Below are 21,346 nucleotides of genomic sequence, written 5' to 3' on the forward strand. Positions count from 1 at the left end.
ATCCATTTAAATGCTTTATTATATATACAATTTGTACATGAAATCAATAAAATGTAATAATAAATAGCTGAATATACCCATTAATTTTGTATCGTCAACTTGCTAGCTAGATTTAATTTAATATATCATGACTATAATAATTGCGTTATAGTACATTATGGAATAGTCCAAGTATTTATTTATTTACGCATTATGAGATAATTTTAATGGTTTGTAAATGTAACCGATGACAATTCTATTATAAGTACTCATGGAAATAAGTAATACAATGTATTTCAATATCCAAACTGTATTTTATATGTATGTGTGTGTAACAATTCAAAATGAAACCATCAGCACTTGAACGGAAAACATTTTTGAAAATCCAATACATATGGACCATTTAAATATTCTATCTCTTAAAAGCGGCAACACAGATATTCATATTTCACATTTTATTGTCCTTGATTCTTTTGTCTGTCCATTTATCAGAAAACTATTAGATACACTTCACACTGTATAATATAGGAGTCTGAACTGCCAATATGCTGTACGGATTATATCTGTGAATACAAATATTTGAAAAATATTTCAAACTGATTATAGTCTGAACGTCTTTAATGATTTAGGTCAATGTGATAGCAAACTAAGAATGGAAAAATATAGGTCATATGATTGTCATTGAGTGACATGTGTGCTATATCTAGCTCTAAATAAAATAGATAAGGGATGAGTTATCGAAACAGAAATTACCGAGTCAAAGATCTGCAATAACCACTACTTTACAGTGATAACATAAACACATTAAGATAAAATATGCGACAACCACAAATCGGGATTCCGACTTGAAACAGGTATATATTGATGTGGTTAGGTTAAACTAATACCTTCAGTTCCAAACTCTTTCGTATACCCGTAGAAAAGAACATGCAACGTCAGATCTCGACCCTTCCATATAACAGTGCTAATACCTTTAGATCTAAACCCTTCCGTATAAAAGAACAGGCACCGTCAGATCTCGACCCTTCCATATAACAGCGCTCATACCTTTAGATCTAACCTTTCGTATAAAAGAACAGGCACCGTCAGATCTCAACCCTTCCATATAACAACGCTAATACCTTTAGATCTAAACCCTTCCGTATAAAAGAACAGGCACCGTCAGATCTCGACTCTTTCATATAACAGCGCTAATACCTTTAGATCTAAACCCTTCCGTATAAAAGAACAGGCACCGTCAGATCTCGACCCTTTCATATAACATCGCTAATACCTTTAGATCTAAACCAATCCGTATAAAAGAACAGGCACCGTTAGATCTCGACCCTTCCGTATAACAGCGCTAATACCTTTAGATATAAACCCTTCCGTATAAAGGAACACTAGGCTAGCAATGCAATTGCAAATATTTTTGTTCACTGCATATGCCTTTTAAATTGCATCAAAAATCATTTAGATAATTTCTCTTTTTGTTCATTAAGTATTCGTTTTGATGTAAACTACTAATATACAGTACCTTGTTTATGTACATTCAATTTGTTCTTTGACTTCTACATCAGAGCCTAAATGAATAAAATATCAAACACTTTGAAGAAATATACGTTTTCATCTATTGTGAAGCGAACTTTTATAAAGATAAAATGATTGAAAATTGCACCATATTTTCAATATTGAGACTGACAGCTATCCGACTATTTCTCTTAAAACTTAGCAGCAATTTTATCATACCAGGTCTTACGATATTATACTCCAATATTTGGTATTCTATTACGTAAACATCTTGGTTTTGGTTTCTCTTCTATTTTCTTATTATTTGTAATAAAAAAAGTTAAATAATCAGGATGTTGGTTTCTAAATGACGTTGCATGATATGTTAAATTGTTTCGTTTATTTATGACGGCATACGTGTATACGGCATGAGTTGTTCTCATTGTTGAAGGACTATTATTGCTCACATCTACTTTATTTATGTTTGAATATTTGCCTCATTGGCAACCATGCCAAATTATAGATGTAGAGTTTATTGTGATATAAATGACTTTCATTGACCATAACCAGTTTGTTAGAGTGCGTTGGCAATTTTTAATTACATGTATTAACGTCTAAAACAATGCAACTTATAAAGCACCGTTATTCTCCTTTAGATTACGAAAATAGACCTCACTCACTTAGATTTTTAATGTGTGGATTTGACATTGACACTATTGAAGATCTTATACTTAAGTTCTAATGCATTTTAATAGTGACAAATTATTTTCTATTCTTTATGCAAAATAGCAACAACAATATAAGGTCGATTTAATGTCACAACTATGTAAAAACTTAACCTACCCCATCTGGACCTCTTTTTCCTCTTCGTCCTACTTTTCCTAAAATATTTTTTTTAATATTTTATAAAACTCAACAATTCAAGCTCTGTGAAACAATTGTATGATGCAATATACTATATAATCGATATACACTTTGATTCTTGGGGATTCCTTTTTATTTTCTTTACGTTTTCGCTTCCCCTTCTAACTCTCGTTATGAAGTGTTATCTAATAATCTACTATTACGTGGCTATGGCGTTTGACATTGACTGCTACTACTTAGTTTATATTACTACGCGTACTAATGTTCTACTAGTACTCTTATGTGTGTACAACTAGAAATGTGTTCTTTTTCTAATTGTAAAGTTTTGTTGATTGTTTCTTTTTGGGTTTTGTACAAGCAAAAAGTTCAATATTGATAGATTCTTGTTTACAAATACTATGTATGGTATAAATCTTTATTAGCCCTTGCGTGATTGTGTAAAGATATATTTCATTGTTTATTAAGTTACGGTGTAGTGCGGGGAAAACTAACGATTTATTCGCATTCTCATATGATTGAAATGGATGATAAAGACAAGCACGATTTATGTTTGTTTTGACTTTAACAATTATAGCAAAAAGGGGCAGTTAAAGTTCAAGATAAAAGAACTAAAGGCTCCCAAGAGCCTGTCTCGCTCACCTTGGTCTATGGAAATATCAAACAAAGCCTACTCTTCAACGTTGTAGACGATAATAGACCATGACAACAATCTCTTTTTTGTTGATCGTGTATCAATGGTCTTTTAGTCTGTTTAGTTTCATTGGCTTATCATAGATCTTGTCTTAGTGATCGCTTATGTGATTTAGAGTGTTTATTTATCTATCATAATAAGGCATAACAGAAAACAAATGTTTTTTTTCTCTAAATATCATAGTTTATATAAGGTAAAAATTAAAAACAAAATAACGGACGACAACGACGACTACGGACGACAGGCGCAAAGTGATAAGAAAAGCTCACTTGGCCATGTAGGTCAGGTGAGCTAAACACTTATTAAACGCAACAACTAATTGACTACGTAAAATATTTTGATCAAATATTTACCGGTAACCGGTACCTTAAGGAAGTATATTTTTATGATAAAAATGGAAAAGAATAAAGAAAGTTCTAAATGTATATTAATAAAGAAAACTTAAACAGACATCAATAAATGACATCAACTAAATTGAAATGGATAGTAGTAAATGACATTAAGCGAACTAAAATTAATAGAAGTTAAGGTAGTAAACTAAAGTTAACTAAAATGGTCATTAGTAAATGACATCAAGTAATCTAAAATGGACACTAGTAAATGACATCAAGTAATCTAAAATGGACACTAGTAAATGACATCAAGTAATCTAAAACGGACACTAGTGAAAGACATCAAGTAATCTAAAACGGACACTAGTGAAAGACATCAAGTAATCTAAAACGGACACTAGTGAAAGACATCAAGTAATCTAAAACGGACACTAGTGAAAGACATCAAGTAATCTAAAACGGACACTAGTGAAAGACATCAAGTAATATAAAATGGACACTAGTAAATGACATCAAGTAATCTAAAATGGACACTAGTGAAAAACATCAAGTAATCTAGAATGAACACTAGTGAAAGACATCAAGTAATCTGAAATGGACACTAGTGAAAGACATCAAGTAATCTTAAACGGACACTAATAAATGACATCCAATAATCTATAATGGACACTAGTGAAAGACATCAAGTAATCTAAAATGGACACTAGTGAAAGACATCAAGTAATCTAGAATGGACACTAGTGAAAGACATTAAGTAATCTAGAATGGACACTAGTAAATGACATCAAATAATCTTAAACGGACACTTATAAATGACATCCAATAATCTATAATGGACACTAGTGAAAGACATCAAGTAATCTAAAATGGACACTAGTGAAAGACATCAAGTAATCTAGAATGGACACTAGTGACAGACATTAAGTAATCTAGAATGGACACTAGTAAATGACATCAAATAATCTTAAACGGACACTAATAAATGACATCCAATAATCTATAATGGACACTAGTGAAAGACATCAAGTAATCCAAAATGGACACTAGTGAAAGACATCAAGTAATCTAGAATGGACACTAGTGACAGACATCAAGTAATCTAGAATTGACACTAGTAAATGACATCAAGTAATCTAAAATGGACACTAGTGACAGACATCAAGTAATCTAGAATGGACACTAGTGAAAGACATCAAGTAATCTAGAATGGACAATAGTGACAGACATCAAGTAATCTAGAATGGACACTAGTGAAAGACATCAAGTAATCTAGAATGGACACTAGTGAAAGACATCAAGTAATCTAAAATGGACACTAATAAATGACATCAAGTAATATAAAATGGACACTAGTGAATGACATCAAGTAATATAATACGAGCACTAGTGAAAGACATCAAGTAATCTAGAATGGACACTAGTGAAAGACATCAAGTAATCTAAAATGGACACTAGTGACAGACATCAAGTAATCTAGAATGGACACTAGTGAATGACATCAAGTAATATAAAACGGACCACACTAGTGTGTGACATCAAGTAAATATCAATGGACATAATTAAGGGAAATCAAGAAAATTTAAATGGTCTTTAGTTTGACCTTTATCTTTAAAGAGTGGTATAAGTTCTTGGGAAGTTAAAATCACAAGATGAAAAAACGTTTTGTTGTATTTGTGATCTTAAAGTAGCACAAAGGTAAGTGCAACTCGTACTATAGAAAATAATGGGAGATATTACTTCATCGGCAATAAGTATATGGGTATAAACTCTTATAATTCTCTTTGTTGAAAGTTTGAAACAAAAATGTTTTCAATAAAGCTTAACTATTTAACGAGTGAAACAGACCCTGACCGACAAAATACGATAGTAAATAACTGATTAGGTTAAAAACTTTTAAACACAAAACGAGGTAGCCAAAAAATAAAGGCAACAGTAGTATACCGCTGTTCAAAACTCATAAATCCATGGACAAAAAACAAAATCGGGGTAACAAACTAAAACCGAGGGAAACGCATTAAATATAAGAGGAGAACAACGACACAACACCGAAACGCAACACACACAGAAACGGACCAAGCAATAGACAAAACACCACGAGAATAACAAATATAACATCAAAACCAAACATATTCCGTAGATTATAATTTCTTTATATAATTGACCATCATTATTCATTTCTATATAAAAAAATTTTTTTTACTGTTAATTAAAATACTGTTAAAAGTATCGCAGACTAGTAATCATTGAATAAAACTTATAAAAAAATGATATTTTACTTGCTTTAATGATTATTAATCAACATCTATAAAGGGATTTACGGAAGTTTCTGAAACTATCAAAAATGTACAAAGCAATGATTAAAATCTGTATTGATTAGACACTGACAGATATAAGTAAGGACATACCCTTTATTCCTTTTTCTGATCCTTTGTCGCCTTTCTCTCCTTTAAAGCCTTTAAGTCCTTTTGCTCCTCGTTGACCTCGTTGTCCCTTAACACCTTTTAATCCTTTATAACCTTTTTGTCCTTTGTAGCCTTTTTGTCCTTTAGTACCTTTGTATCCCTTTTGTCCTTTATTTCCTTTATGTCCCTTATAACCTTTGTATCCTTTCATTCCTTTATAACCTTTCATTCCTTTTTGTCCTTTGTATCCTTTATTTCCTTTCTGTCCTTTCATTCCTTTGTATCCTTTGTAACCTTTTTGACCTTTTTGTCCTTTATATCCTTTGTATCCTTTCTGTCCTTTTAGACCTTTATAACCTTTGTGTCCCTTGTCTCCTTTCAATCCTTTGTATCCTTTAATTCCCTTGGTTCCTTTATATCCCTTTTGTCCATTATTTCCTTTGTATCCCTTCAATCCCTTTGCACCTTTGTGTCCTTTTTGTCCTTTGTATCCTTTAATGCCTTTTTGTCCCTTACTTCCTTTCAAACCTTGTTGTCCTTTTAATCCTTTCAATCCTTTACTTCCTTTGTTTCCTTTGAATCCTTTCATTCCCTTGATTCCTTTTAATCCCTTTTTACCCTTACTACCTTTGTATCCATTTATTCCTTTACCTCCTTTATTTCCTTTCTGACCTTTGTATCCTTTATATCCCTTTAGCCCTTTTTGCCCTTTGTGCCCCTCTGTCCCTTTATATCCCTTTACACCTTTCATACCCTTAATTCCTTTGTACCCCTTTTCTCCCTTTTGTCCTTTATAACCTTTCTGTCCTTTGTTACCTTTGTGTCCTTTAAATCCTTCTAAACCTTTGTAACCTTTTTGTCCTTTAAAACCTTTTTGTCCTTTTTCACCCTTAAATCCGTTATATCCTTTCTGGCCTTTCTGTCCATTGTTTCCTTTGTATCCTTTCATTCCTTTAATACCTTTATATCCTTTTTGTCCTTTGTTCCCTTTGTTCCCTTTTTGACCTTTGAATCCTTTGTATCCTTTCTGTCCTATACTTCCTTTGTATCCCTTTTGTCCTTTTTCTCCTTTATATCCTTTATGTCCTTTATTTCCTTTGTATCCTTTTGTTCCTTTCTGGCCCTTGTATCCCTTTTGTCCCTTGTTACCTTTGATTCCTTTCTGTCCTTTATATCCTTTATTTCCTTTTATTCCCTTTAATCCATCATAACCTTTTTGACCTTTATGTCCTTTATTCCCTTTCTGGCCTTTGTAACCTTTGAACCCTTTCTGTCCTTTCTGTCCATGTAGGCCTTTTTGTCCTTTGTATCCTTTTAGTCCTTTCATACCTTTGTAACCTTTAACTCCTTTTTCTCCTTTATGCCCTTGTATACCTTTAATTCCTTTGTATCCCTTTTGTCCTTTATAACCCTTTTGTCCCTTTTTTCCTTGGTTTCCTTTTTTCCCTTTATAACCTTTATTCCCCTTTGTTCCTTTTTTACCCTTATACCCTTTATGACCTTTATTTCCTTTGCCACCTTTATGTCCTTTGTATCCTTTCAATCCTTTAGAACCTTTGTTCCCTTTAAATCCTTTCTGTCCTTTTCCTCCGTTATATCCTTTAATTCCTTTGTATCCCTTATTCCCTTTCAGACCTTTAAATCCTTTGTTTCCTTTTTGTCCTTTAAATCCTTTATATCCCTTTTGCCCTTTGTATCCTTTCTGTCCTTTATGTCCTTTATTTCCCTTTATTCCTTTCATACCTTTGTAACCTTTAAATCCTTTCTGTCCCTTATTTCCTTTTAATCCTTTTTGTCCTCTATATCCTTTAAGACCTTTCTGTCCTTTAAATCCTTTATATCCTTTCATTCCTTTGTGACCTTTGTAACCTTTTTGACCTTTATATCCCTTTAATCCTTTCTGTCCTTTGAAACCCTTTCCACCTTTTTGTCCTTTCTGTCCTTTAAATCCTTTATACCCTTTCGATCCCTTGTACCCTTTATTACCCTTCTGCCCTTTGTAACCCTTGATTCCTTTCATTCCTTTATGTCCCTTATAACCTTTCTGTCCTTTAAGTCCTTTGTATCCTTTTTGGCCTCTGTAGCCTTTAAGTCCTTTTTGTCCTTTGTATCCTTTAGTTCCTATATGTCCCTTGTATCCCTTTAATCCCTCCATTCCCTTCGATCCTTTGGAACCTTTTTGACCATTTAATCCTTTGTTACCTTTCTCACCTTTATTTCCTTTATATCCTTTATGTCCTTTATATCCCTTCATACCTTTATCACCCTTGTCTCCTTTATATCCTGTATGTCCTTTGTACCCCTTATAACCTTTCATGCCTTTGTTTCCCTTATACCCCTTTTGTCCTTTAAGTCCTTTATATCCTTTCTGTCCTTTATTTCCTTTGTATCCCTTTATTCCCTTTTGTCCTTTATATCCCTTCATTCCTTTAAAACCTTTATTTCCTTTTTGTCCATTTTCTCCTTTGTATCCCTTCATACCTTTATTTCCTTTGTTCCCCGCCATTCCTTTAAATCCTTTATACCCTTTTATCCCTTGAAAACCTTTCTTTCCTTTGTAACCTTTTTGTCCCTTTACACCTTTTATGCCTTTTATTCCCTTGTATCCTTTTTGTCCTTTTTGACCTTTGTATCCTTTATTGCCTTCAAGACCTTTATATCCTTTCGACCCTTTGTTTCCTGTTAGTCCTTTAGATCCTTTGTTGCCTTTTATACCGTTGATGCCTTTGTGACCTTTCATACCACTCAATCCTCTCGATCCTTTCGATCCTTTTGGTCCTCTAAATGGCGATCTATCTCCTCTCTGTCCCCGTTTCCCCCGTTCACCTGTCCCGCCGCTGATGATATTTGTCTCACCTTTGGGACCAGTCATTCCTGTAAATAGTTATCAAATGTATCAGGATTATAATTTAGTATGTATCAACATCCTTTGTCAAATGTGATTAGTTTTCTAAAGATCTTTACAACGGTTTATCGTGTTCTCACTAGGCGATTGAGCAGGTGATAGTTCAACTCTTAATTATAAAAGAGAATATAAAGGACAAATGGCATAGAAATTAACATTTATAGGTCACCGTACGCCATTACAGACCTGTATTTACAAAGTGCAACCAAAAAAGTTTGGAAATGTTAATTTGAATGTATATGTGTGCATGATTATCAACAGTTAACTGAATGATTCCCTTCGGTACTTTATATCTGTGCAGGCTAATTAAAAAAAGTTAATTTGACGGAACGAAACAATAGAAAATTGAAAAAAAACGGTCGTTTTCAATCTGAACTTGAATTTACATAAAATAAAAGTGAAATTAATAACGATATATATTTAAAATAAATAACCTTCCAAATTTTCAACTTTTGTTTTTTACAACACAATATTAATGACTAATATTTGGTGTAATATACAAAACTCCTTCGGATAATTAAATTGTAAAAGAAAATACAAACAGATCCGACATCTTCCTTTAATACAACTAATATACAATTTTAAATTTTAAATATCGATATCTTTTTAGTACGTGTACTTTTGTGCATAAGTTGAACAATTATTTTCAAAAAATCGACTTAACCATAACTTACAATGTTGAAAACATGAGCATTCAAACTGCTGCTGTATATAGATTCTATTTGGAGTATTTAATCGACCTGTGAATATTGTAGTTATGTAATTCTTACCCTTCAGTCCCTTCATTCCGTCTTTTCCCGTATTTCCTTTGTCACCTACGCCTGTCATACCCTTCATTCCTATGGGACCAGGAAGACCTTCAGGTCCAGGAAGTCCTACAAAATACCAATATGTATGTAACCGAAGTTTTCCTCAAAGTCGTTTCACCAGACATGTGTTTATCATACGTATATGATTCAGAAATTATTCATGTCAAGATCACCACACAATGTCTGTTATTTTAACAATATAATAATAATCATATTCATAAACAGAAAAATGATGATGTTTCAGACTTTAGTTGACCAATGATTAAAATTATCAAATAGTGTCAACATTAAACGATCCATTTTATTTTGATCTATTTTCCTTTTTGCCTATAGTTGCTGTATATACTCAATTATCAAATAATCCAGGGTTCACTAAAATATTATTGCAGTTTAATTTTTGTACATTTCAAAATAAACAATTTTTGAAAATCAGATACAAATGTAAACTATGTGCACGGTAAAAACATATATAAATGTAAACTATGTACACTGTAAAGACAGATATACATTGTAAAAACAGAAATAAGTGTTCCAAGCATACACATTTAAAGCAAAGAGAAATGTAACACATGTGCATTGTAAAAACAGAGATAAGTGTACCAAGCATACACAGTTAAAGCAAAGAGAAATGTAGCACATGTGCATTGTAAAAACAGAGGTAAATGTACCAAGCATACACATTTAAAGCAAAGAGAAATGTAGCACATGTGCATTGTAAAAACAGAGATCCATGTACCATATGTACACTGTTAAAACAGCAAAAAGAGTATATACAACCGATAACAGGAAAACACACAATACTCTTCAAAGATATCAGGCTGCGATACCCCAGTGGTGCATTTGACTATTTATACTTAAGAAATCGATACCCCAGTGCATTTGACTATTTATACTTATTAGTTCAATTAGAACAATTAGAGGACCATTAGAACAATTAGAGGACCAAATCAAATACGCCGTTTATCAACTTTAAAAACTGAATTACATTCCGATAAGTTGTACTTAAAATAATGTATGCAATATATGCTTAAGGGTACACAAACCTTATTATTTCAAATAATTCACCTCTTCTTTAACAGTAAATTTAATTAAATTGATCATATCTATGATATTTAAAGTCACCACAATATTTATAATCCCTAATTTTGTGATGCCGTCGGGGACAAACAAATATCACAGACAACACCAGCCACCAAATCCGACTCACCAAAGACAAAAAAAACAACGATAAACATATAGTCATGATTATAGCCCGAATTGACAAGACCTAAAGTTTGGTCACGTCAAATCAGATTTCTTTTGCATAAACTGCAATCTTTACTTTGTTGCTTAGATGTTGTCAAACTAAAACAAACAAAAAATATCGTGTTGCTACTCAAAGGGTAACACAAGGCAAAGCTAGAGAGAATCATTTTCCGTCAACTGTTCAATTGATTATATAAACTAAAACATTGACACGGATCTTTAATTTTTCCCAGCTGTATAATTTTCGTCATTCATATACTATCAATTTATAACAGTTTTTTTAGAAACGTTTTATATTTCATAACCAAGGAGTGATCATCCTCAAAAATGTATTTTCATTAATATAACTATGTTTTCAATGACATTCCTAAAGTCTGGCTTGAACTATTCTATATTTTGCTTTGTTTATTACCCACCTTCAATAATCAGCAATGGAGGCACTGAAAAAAAATTACAATATTAGACTTTCGACGAAAACGTAATACATATATAAAATGATCAAATAGATAATATTACAATTGCAAGTAATAAGCTTCAATTTTGAATTTGTAAAAAGCATGCATGATGTATGATTTAAAAATGCACATATGAAATTAGAGAAATTATTTATGTTAGTCGTAGAGAAGCATACACTAATTTGTCGTCGATTATACGCCAAGAACGAAACTTAACTTTTAACCTTAAACTTTATCGATTGAACAAGAAGCCGGACACTACTTTCGAGTTAAAATCCTTTTTCAGACAAAAATATATTTGGATATTAACAGGGCAGGTATTGCATGTATTAATCAATATTTTTTATATAATGCACTACTAGTTTGCTTTCAAATATACGATATAAAATATATACACTTACCACAATCGTATTCAAGATATAGATTTTTAGTTGGACAGATGTCGTTGTTATTTAACACGGTATCAGATACAGTGATAGAGCATATTGTGAGATTATTGCAAATATCTGACACGGCGACAGTTACAAATTTTCCACATGCTGTAATTGACATAGTCTCAATTGGTATCATTGCATTAGAGTTACAGTCTATCTCTCCGTAGAATGCTTTCAGTATATGAAGGGTATCAGGTACATCACATGGAAGCGTCGTCATTGTTGCACCTTGGCAAATACTCATGGTATCCACAGGAACTAAAACAGACAATGTATAGTATAACATAAAAAATAGTGGTTTTAGTTTAATAGCATTAACTTATTTCTTAGTTAAAATGTAACAGTTGGTACCTCAAGGCACCACACTTTGTTCTTTCATCATAATGAGTCATCAAGTGTATAATTTTACCGAACAAGATTTCTATGAAATCCACATATAATTTCTGATCATATCTGGCAAAAAAACTATAAATGGATGCATACGTTATTGAAAGGCTTGTTGCATTGTCTTATTTTAATATGTTCTTTTTTGAAGGACTATTGTTTTAAGAATATATGTAGTTGTCAATAACTAAGATAAACTACCATACACCATGAATTCTTAGATGAAAAAAACGACAACATTTCCATACCATACATTTTTTATATTGTACTTCTGTAAAAATAATGATATTCATGTAGATTGTTCTTGCTTATTAAACAGCTCCTTAAAAGTGATGTTAAACTCGAAAACATATTTAGATGATGACAACAAGTGATACATACATATTTAAAGTTATAACGTATAACAATTTCTTGTTTTCAGTGTGTCAGTTGAAAGTAAAACAACAAAAATACCGAACTCTAAGAAACATTGAAATCAAAAAGTCCTTTAATACCAAATGGCCAAATAAAACGCTCAAACAAATCAAATGAATTTAAAACAACTGTCAAATTTATGATTTGTTACGGTCATTTCCTGATGTAGAACATAGTAAAATAAACCTGGTTTTATAGCTAGCTAAACCTCTCACTTGTATGACAGTATCTTATAATTCCATTATATTGACTGCACAAAACAAACAGACAAAATAGATCAAAATGTCAACAATAGAGATACAGCGGTCAACTCTACCGTGCTAAAAAGAACAAGTACAAAATAGTAGGCAAGGACGTTAGTTAAATAAAAAAAAGTACAAGAAAGAAAAAAATAATTGGAAACAATAAAGTTGGGAATTTTTGAAACTCTTACAGGATGTTACCGGATTATCGAATTTTTTCGAATAACTCCATAAAAATAATGTATGTTGATTACTATTGAATAAAATATTAGTAGTTGAAACATTATGGACAGGAATGTATCATAGTAACACATTAAATAACATTGAAGAAATTCGTTTTACATACGCAAACCTCAGTTAGCATTGACAAAATATCATAAGATATATTCTATCATATGTAACTACCTGTAAAAAACAGTACGCGAATGCTTGGCGATTTTCTCAAATTGATTTCGTTGTTTTAGTTGAAGCTATATCATATCTATACCTCCGGTTTATATGATCACGTTTATCCTATATTGACTCTTAAAATTCAAGAGTATATCTGAAATTGAGGGTAAATTATATGGCCTTCCAAATACCGTTTCGATCCCTAACATCACTGAAGAGACATATATTGTCGAAATCTAGATCTGGTGTACAAAAAAAATATTGACACCTTGTGTTTGTGGCATGACATCTTGGTCTCAAGTTTATCGTTTTCTGTTAAGTATTAAATTTATATTAAGATCCATTTTGTTACATCTCGTGATCAATTTTATTTGGCAATCGCCAATGGCAGTCAGCAGGGTTTAAGAACATCAGTTGTTCGACCTGTTAGTCAAATGCGTTTTGTTAAAATATACTTTTTCATTTTTTTGGTCTTTTGGAAAATGTTGTTTGTGCTGTATTTTAGACCCTTCTACAACGAAATTTGTTTTACATGCACACGTATAAAAATTGCGGTTTTTATCCAACGCAATCATAGGTTTGAACGTAGTTTTCAATTTAGACTCGTATATATATATATATATATAAAATTGAAAAAAAAGGAATTTTTATACGTGTGCATGTATAAACAAATTTTGTTATAGAGGGGTCTACATACAGCACAAACAAATTTGCAAAAAGACCAAAAGAGGGAAAAAATATATTTTAACAAAACGCATTTGAATATATATAAAGCGTATTTAAAACAAACTATGATTCTAGTTATTAGATATTTCTGAAGGCCTAAAACCAACTTTATATAAAGAATATTATCAAAGAGCTTTTCTATAACAGATGATGACAAAATTGAAATACTTCATCAGGAAGCGAACAAATTAAAAACAACGATTCAAATAAATATGCAAGGCATTAAATCACTAAACCCCCTCAAAGATCTGCTATCGCTATAGTCTTCTAAAAACCCGGGACATCGATGTAAAGTTTATATTGAAAGGACATTTTTGCGTATATAAACTTGCTAATTGTCTAAATAAAAGTCCTTCACCCTGATAGATACTGGTTGACGGGGGACCCAAGATGATCATATTCGATATCAAAGTCGAACTTGAGTTCGAGGTAAAAGGAAATTCTCAGGTTGTTTTAAAAGAATGGATATTTTGAGGTATGAAACATCTGCTTTCACACTAAAACTTTATAATAGAAAAATGATAAGTGTCATCAACAGCATATTTCCCATGTCTCTAGTTATTTATATTATGTAAATAATTATGATGTCTAAAAAGTCTTTATTTCAAGACGTCATAATTATTTGGAGGCATTTTTGTAGAGGAGCACGCATTTGTACACTAACACTAATAATTTAAAATGTTTTTGTTTCTTCATAAATATAATGAAAATCACTGGATTATACAAAACTGTCTTTTTCAATTTGCAAGTAGTCTTTAAAGCATTGGGAGTGAATGCGCTTTTTTAATGTATTCTATGTTTCAGTTTGCAGAATTGTAAATAGTATTCTGAAAATAGTATTATGTACCTTACATTCATATCACAAATACATATACTTCATAACCACAAATATGAAAATGTAATTTAACCGATATTTAGGTCATACCTACCAGCCCTTTTCTGGCGGATCAAATCTTGTTTGTCCTGTGAAATATTAAAACATATATAAACTTCTTATTATTGTGTTGTCAATATTATATACCTACTGAAGGTTACGACATCTTTTTATTATTTGGTTGTATGTGAAACACATTCGGGTTTGATTTCAGGAGAAACTCCTCATTAACGGGTTCGATACCAACATTAATACCTCTTAAATTATAAGTAAGAGAACAACATACTTGAATTGTTTAGACACTAAATGTCAGTTTCAAAAAATTGCATAAAGAACGAGACTAAATACAGCTAGGATAAGATATTAGATTTTTTTTAGAAAACCACAGAAAAAAATCGGAAGTTTACTTGTAAACTTTTATAAACAAAAGCCTAATTTACAGCAAACACATTCGTATATGTGTTTATATTATTTTAAAGAACTTTTTATAAAAAATACCTGTAAAGCGTTTTATTATGTTTTGTATATATCTTACATCAAAGAGGATTGTTGTGTGATATTGATTCAGTATAGGAATTTGCATGCATTACTAACCAATCGTATTTAATTATTAAATAAAGAGATCGAACGAACCGTTGACTGAAATTCTTTGTTATCCTCCAAAGCATTAATCATGGCAGGCTTTTGCAAATCTACCAAAAAAAAGTGTAAGCTATTGATAAATGAAGAGTGAAAAAAACTTGTTGGTTGTTTTTCTAGAACGAAATGATTTTTTTTTTATCTGTGTGTCAATTTAAAGGAGCGAAATATGAGATACGAAGTCGTCTTCATCACATTTTTTTTTTAAATGCATACATGTTCAAGTTAATCGAATCTGTCGAAAAACTAATAACATTCGGACGCCAGTCAAAGGTATTGAGAATGACTGAAACGATTCTGTCATCAAATCCTATATGGCACTATTCCTTTGTAAGTATCTAAGCACTCCAATTATTCCCCCGTGCGTATATTGATTAGATTGGTGTCTAAATAAGGCTTCTCGTCTCATTATTTGATAGGTTATAAAAAAATGCTCTTCATGTAAATTCGTGCTACTCATTCCTTTGATATAACAAGACAAACGTTTAAATCTTTAAAAATTATATTTTGAATGATTTCAATCTCTATTATCTAAAATAAACTATTCAAACCGTTCTGGAGAATTAATTCTATGTAATTGTGGTATTGTAACGAAATGCGTGCAAACATTACATTAATTGTTTGAGTTGTAAAAAATAATTTCTGAAAAGTAAGGGACTCGTGTAATTCTTATAGATCTTAGGCTTACCCAAGGCATTTACAGCGACCATGGTCCCTACCACTAAAACAATCAACCACCGCACCAAGTTGTCCATGGTCATGGTGGTGCCTGTCTTTGTGCATATGGCGTCGACGTTAATGTATTTATACAGAGAAATAACTGATTACCTTTCAAACATTGAGGGACAAATATTTTTCTATTTGACTTTCTTTAATACAAAAATAATTAACGCAATCACAAATGTTTTATTCATTAATTCATTAAATGAAAATATTTGTAAGCATATCTAATAATAATTGTATACATATCATCAAATTTGATTTCGATAAACATTATCCAAGATGGCACTTCTCCATATTCAAAAATCATTTAATACATATGGTCGTTTTGTTTTATACAAGGGCACAACACGGGTTGATACATTTTAGAAATGCTTAAGTTTTCCATTCATATATCAAATAAAACATCAAACAGTCATTCATGTTCTATTAGATAAAATATGTCGACGGCACAATCTTGTGCCATATGAATAAAGAAGTAGGTGCAGAAGTACAAGCAAATAGGCTATTAGATAAACAAAAAAAGGAAGACTATTTGTGCTATAACATATATATACTTTTTGTCAGATCTATAACACCCATTCCATGCTGGAATCTTAATCTTATTAGAATTGTAAAGGTCATGGTAACACACAAATGTGTACATGTATATTATATCGTGTCATGACGCACCATAATATGATTTTCGGAATGTTGTCCTCGATGTTCTTTAACTTCGTACTTTTATTGGTCTTTTAACTTTTGTATTCGAGCATCATTGATAAATCTTTTGTAGAAAATGTACGTGCAATCAGTTAGGAACCGTTAAATATATAAAAAAATATATTATAACTGTTGTCAAAATGGAGATCAAGTTCGATATTGAACATTTTCTTTTTTTGTACATTTGGAGTTAAGTCATTGCTTATTATTTCATTTTCCACAATATTCACTCTTAACATTGCACTCATTTGTGAACAGATTTCACCACCTGACACCTTTGACTACATTATATAACTCAAAGTTAGATTTTCAAGCAAAATCTATATGGTCATATACAGTAAATTTAATATAAACCAATTACTAGTACTTAATTAAGGGTCTTATATATGATAATTTTAGAAAATGGACATAAAAGTAACTAAAAAGCAATTATATACAGGAACAAAATATTAGAGTTATTTGTAAACCTCATCAGAAAAAAACATTTACAATTGCTTATTGTGCTTATTGGATAAAAATTCGCGAATGAATACTTGATCTGACAGAGATGCATCCAATTTGCCGTGCAATTAGGGTGAGCATCCTAGGTAGATCATGAACTAAAAAGTTCTTTTTTATTGATGGAAGTAATTTGTATGTGAACAATTTGTTTTATACAGAAGTTAGACTGCATAACAGAATTGGTACAAGAAGGATAACTCGAAAAATTCTTGCTTATCAACCAACTCTCTGATCCATCTAATATTTCTTACATCATTTTGTATACTAAATACTTGTATGAGGTTTTTTTTTATGAAATTCGACAGACACTAAAAAAACAAATATATCATCTAACACTTGCGCTTATAGTTTGCAGTGTTCTGAGTAATAATTCGTAAGTTAAATAATTCGCAAATTTAAAGAAATGTGACTAATTTGATAAAAATTATCTGTTGACAATTCTGAGATATTTGGCACGACAAGGGAAGGTCATGATCCAAAAAATAATTAGTCGGAAACTGCCTTTTTTTATATTCAAAATACGACCTCATGTTTGTGAATTTTCGTAACGAATTCGAACACGTGATTAGAGTTCAATCAACTTCATTTTAATTTATCCCCATAAATATACATAAAAACCAGTTGTATGCGAATTTGGAAAAAAATACTAAAATCGTTGTCCTTGAAAATCTCGAAACAGTTGTTAAAGTAAACAGTAGCAATGTGATGACATAGATGATGAACAAATGTAAACAAGCCTGCTGTTTAACTTTAATCATCATGATTGTTGTATATTAATAACATTAACGGTACCAATTTTTCTGCACCAGATGCGCATTTCGACAAATAATGTCTCTTCAGTGATGCTCGTGTCCAAAATATGTAAAATCCAAAGCTTATATAAAAGATGTAGAGCTATAATCCAAAAGTGTTCATGTTACTATGTGTGACAAACATTTGAAAGTTTAACATAAAGTGTTTTGAAACATTGACGGACAACAATGGTAATGGCTAAATTTGGATTATAATTCCTATGATGTACCAGAACTGATAGAGGTGTACCCAAATTTATTATAATCTATTGTTTTTTAGGGAAAAAATATTTCATAAGTTCGACAGAGTTGCAGAAAAAAACTAGAGAACGATAACTCCTCTGCAAATTCGTGCGTATTAACAAACTTTCCGATTACATTGTATATTTCTATAATATGCACTTATTTTTGAACTGTTATGAATCACAGTTTATGAGCAACACTCGGTAAAGACCCGCCAAAATTGCATTTAATTGATAAATTTAACAACACTTACCGTTATCTTGATGATATTTTTTCGTTAAACAATCAAGAATTTATCAATATACTGCTGGAATTTACCCAAAGGAACTTACTTTAAATCAATCAAATTTAAACGGTAATAACTTTTTTTCCTAGATTAAGATATTTCGGTCTTAAACGGGAAACTCCGCACTCAAATTTACGACGAAAGGATTTTCCATTTTTAGATGGTGATGTTCCTGTGTCTGTTGTGACGTTTCTGGTTTTAACGAACGTAATCTATATGTATTACTGGTAAATTATTAAGCCAGGGATTTCTTTACCATAAATTACTTAAAACCTTTACTAAATTTTTCATTAGATATAAAGATTTGGTTTTGAAGTTTAGTTGTACCTGTAGAAAACTTATTTCTATAGGGATAGCACATCCTCATTTTTACGGAAATGTTGTTTTCCGTGACCGAAAATTTAGAAGCAATCCTGGTAAACTTGTAGATCCTTTAAATAAACTTATTCTAAAGGTAACCAATTCAACACTGTAATAAGATCATTGAATACTGTTTTTATTGGTATAAATATTGATTGTGTTATCAGTAAATTAAAAGCAAACTAAATATTACTCGAATGTTATATACCTATACACATTCATGGACCTACAATCTGTACATAACTGTATCTTGGCATTGCACAAGGTCATGTTTTTCTCTGACTGTTTATGACGTCTTTTACGAAATTCATTGGATGTTGGGTGTGTACGGATGGATAATTTAGGCTTACAAGCATGATTTTTTATTAGTTGTTAAAGGCTTTGAACTAGCTGTCAGTTAACTGCGAGTGCTCTCAGATCTGTACCTAGTGTCTTTTTGTTGTTGGCATGTACAAGTACTTGTCCACGTCCACTTGTATTTTATCGTTCTGTGAGTTCAACCTTTTTCAACTGATTTTTATAGTTCGTTCTTCTGTTGTACTGTTGTACCACTGTCCCAGGTTGGGGGAGGGTTGGGATTCCGATAACATGTTTAACCCGCCACAATCTGTATGTATGTGCCTGTCCCAAGTCAGGAGCCTTTAATTCAGTGGTTGTCATTTGTTTATGTGTTACATATTTGTTTTTCGTTTATTGTTTTGTACATAAATTAGGCCGTTTGTTTTCTTGTTTGAATTGTTTTACATTGTAATTTCGGGGCCTTTGAGAGTGACTATGCGGTATGGGCTTTGCTCATTGTTGAAGGCATTGCGATGACCTTTAGTTGTTAATGTCTGTGTCATTTTGGTCTCTTTGGGAGAGTTTTCTCATTGGCAATCATAACACATATTCTTTTATTATATTTCTATGACTTTTGTTTTTTGGATATTAGGTCATTTTCTAAGTCCGCTCTTCCCATCTGTACGTTAACAGTATCATACCTTCTAATTTTTATATTGACAAAGCAAAGGCACGCTACACGAATACAAATGCATCATCTAATAGTGATGTGTACCTTGCTTCAGGTAAAAATAAGCATATAATCATTATAATATCGCGCAAACTAATATTAATATGTATCGTGCAATTCCAAAAAAAGAGTAAACATTATCGACACTTGATGTTTTAGTAAAAGTTGTCATTTCTTGTGGTAACGAAATTATAGTTTATTAGATATTCGTAAATTACATCCATTGAACTTCCGAAAATATCCTTGGGTATTTTTATTGAAATTGGAGATGGTTTTTTTTCCCGCGAATGATTGTATGACTTGGTGTCATTGTAAGACATTTCGATTATTTGCTGCTAAACAATGTCATCGTTCAAAGTTATAATGGTCCTCTATTTGTTGACAAGTAATTATTTCATATGTTCTTGAATATCATAAGTGAGGTAAATCTTTACAAATTTCTGTAAATACTCTTTTTAATAATTCAAGTGACATGTTTATATTTGTTCTTTTCTAAATTCTATTAAAAAATAAGGAGATGTAGCATGCTTTGCCAATGAAACAATTTCCCATTCGTTCAGTTGACGAAGATCAAGGGACCTAGATGTCACCGTGTGACCTTCCACAATGAGAAAAAACGTACCGTGTACTCAGATATAACAGATACCGATATGCTAAATGTAATACAGCCCAGCCTACTAGTAATTTATTTCATACAATTTACGAAAAATAAATGTGATAGAATGCATGATCATGAGTTACCATAACTGTGCATACATAGCAATACAATTAAAGTTATTTTTTTTTTTATCAAAAGCAAACTCCATATAAGTACCGATAAAAAAAATATGTTAAGATTTCAGTACGGCTGTAAATTGATTACCTTCAACAATTAGTGGATTCAATGGATCGAGCAGTTTACATGGAACGTATTTGAATACAAGGACTCGTTTAACTAAATCACTGTAAAATTAGAATGTGTAATATCCCATTATCAATAAGTATTCTACATGCACAGCAAATCTCCCTAACCTAATCTTTGTATCTATGAAAGAGTTTAGTAAAAGTTATCATGTATGTGTTGATAATTAATTATAATTTATTCGATAAACATAAATTATGTGAATTGAAATTTCAGACCGTATGATGAATCCAAGGGAAACAATCGTTTCTTTTAGTGTAATTTTTTAAATAAAGTTTTCCGCGTGAAACTGAATCCTCCAAACTAAAAACGGACAAGTATTGATGTCTGAATGTGTAAATTCTACAATTAAAAATGGATTTTTTTAAATTCTTATACAAGGCATTAATATATATCATCAAGGTATCGGTTTGAAATTTATCAATTAAAAGTAATTTGTCGAAGGATATTGCCAAAGGCAACACGAAGCGTGTCACATGTGGAGCAGGGTCCGGAGCAACTGAGATCAGCCCCACTTTTTGGTGGGATTCTTGTTGCTAAGTCTTTAATTTTCTATGTTG

General features: G+C 31.5%; 1 protein-coding gene across 1 annotated transcript; it reads right to left on the reverse strand.

Moving 5' to 3' along the window:
• On the reverse strand, positions 1-16,097 carry LOC139498628 (fibril-forming collagen alpha chain-like). The gene is made up of 10 exons (XM_071287105.1): positions 15,962-16,097; positions 15,268-15,326; positions 14,690-14,723; positions 11,572-11,862; positions 11,132-11,155; positions 9,432-9,536; positions 5,760-8,630; positions 2,311-2,348; positions 1,496-1,541; positions 1-542 (listed from the first exon to the last, which is right to left on the reverse strand). The coding sequence occupies exons 1-9, from the start codon at positions 16,032-16,034 to the stop codon at positions 1,530-1,532; spliced, it is 3,507 nt and encodes a 1,168-aa protein (XP_071143206.1). The 5' UTR covers positions 16,035-16,097; the 3' UTR covers positions 1-542; positions 1,496-1,529.
• Positions 16,098-21,346: the final 5,249 nt, after the last annotated feature.

The sequence above is a fragment of the Mytilus edulis genome, chromosome 12 (genome assembly GCF_963676685.1).
Source record: "Mytilus edulis chromosome 12, xbMytEdul2.2, whole genome shotgun sequence".
Classification (NCBI taxonomy): domain Eukaryota; kingdom Metazoa; phylum Mollusca; class Bivalvia; order Mytilida; family Mytilidae; genus Mytilus; species Mytilus edulis.

Coding starts and splice junctions, on each gene's coding strand:
- LOC139498628 (XM_071287105.1), bottom strand. CDS start 16,034: ATGACCATGGACAACTTGGTGCGGTGGTTGATTGTTTTAGTGGTAGGG. Junction 15,327..15,961: donor GGTCGCTGTAAATGCCTTGG/GTAAGCCTAAGA, acceptor TTTTTTTGGTAG/ATTTGCAAAAGCCTGCCATG. Junction 14,724..15,267: donor ACAAAGAATTTCAGTCAACG/GTTCGTTCGATC, acceptor AATATTTCACAG/GACAAACAAGATTTGATCCG.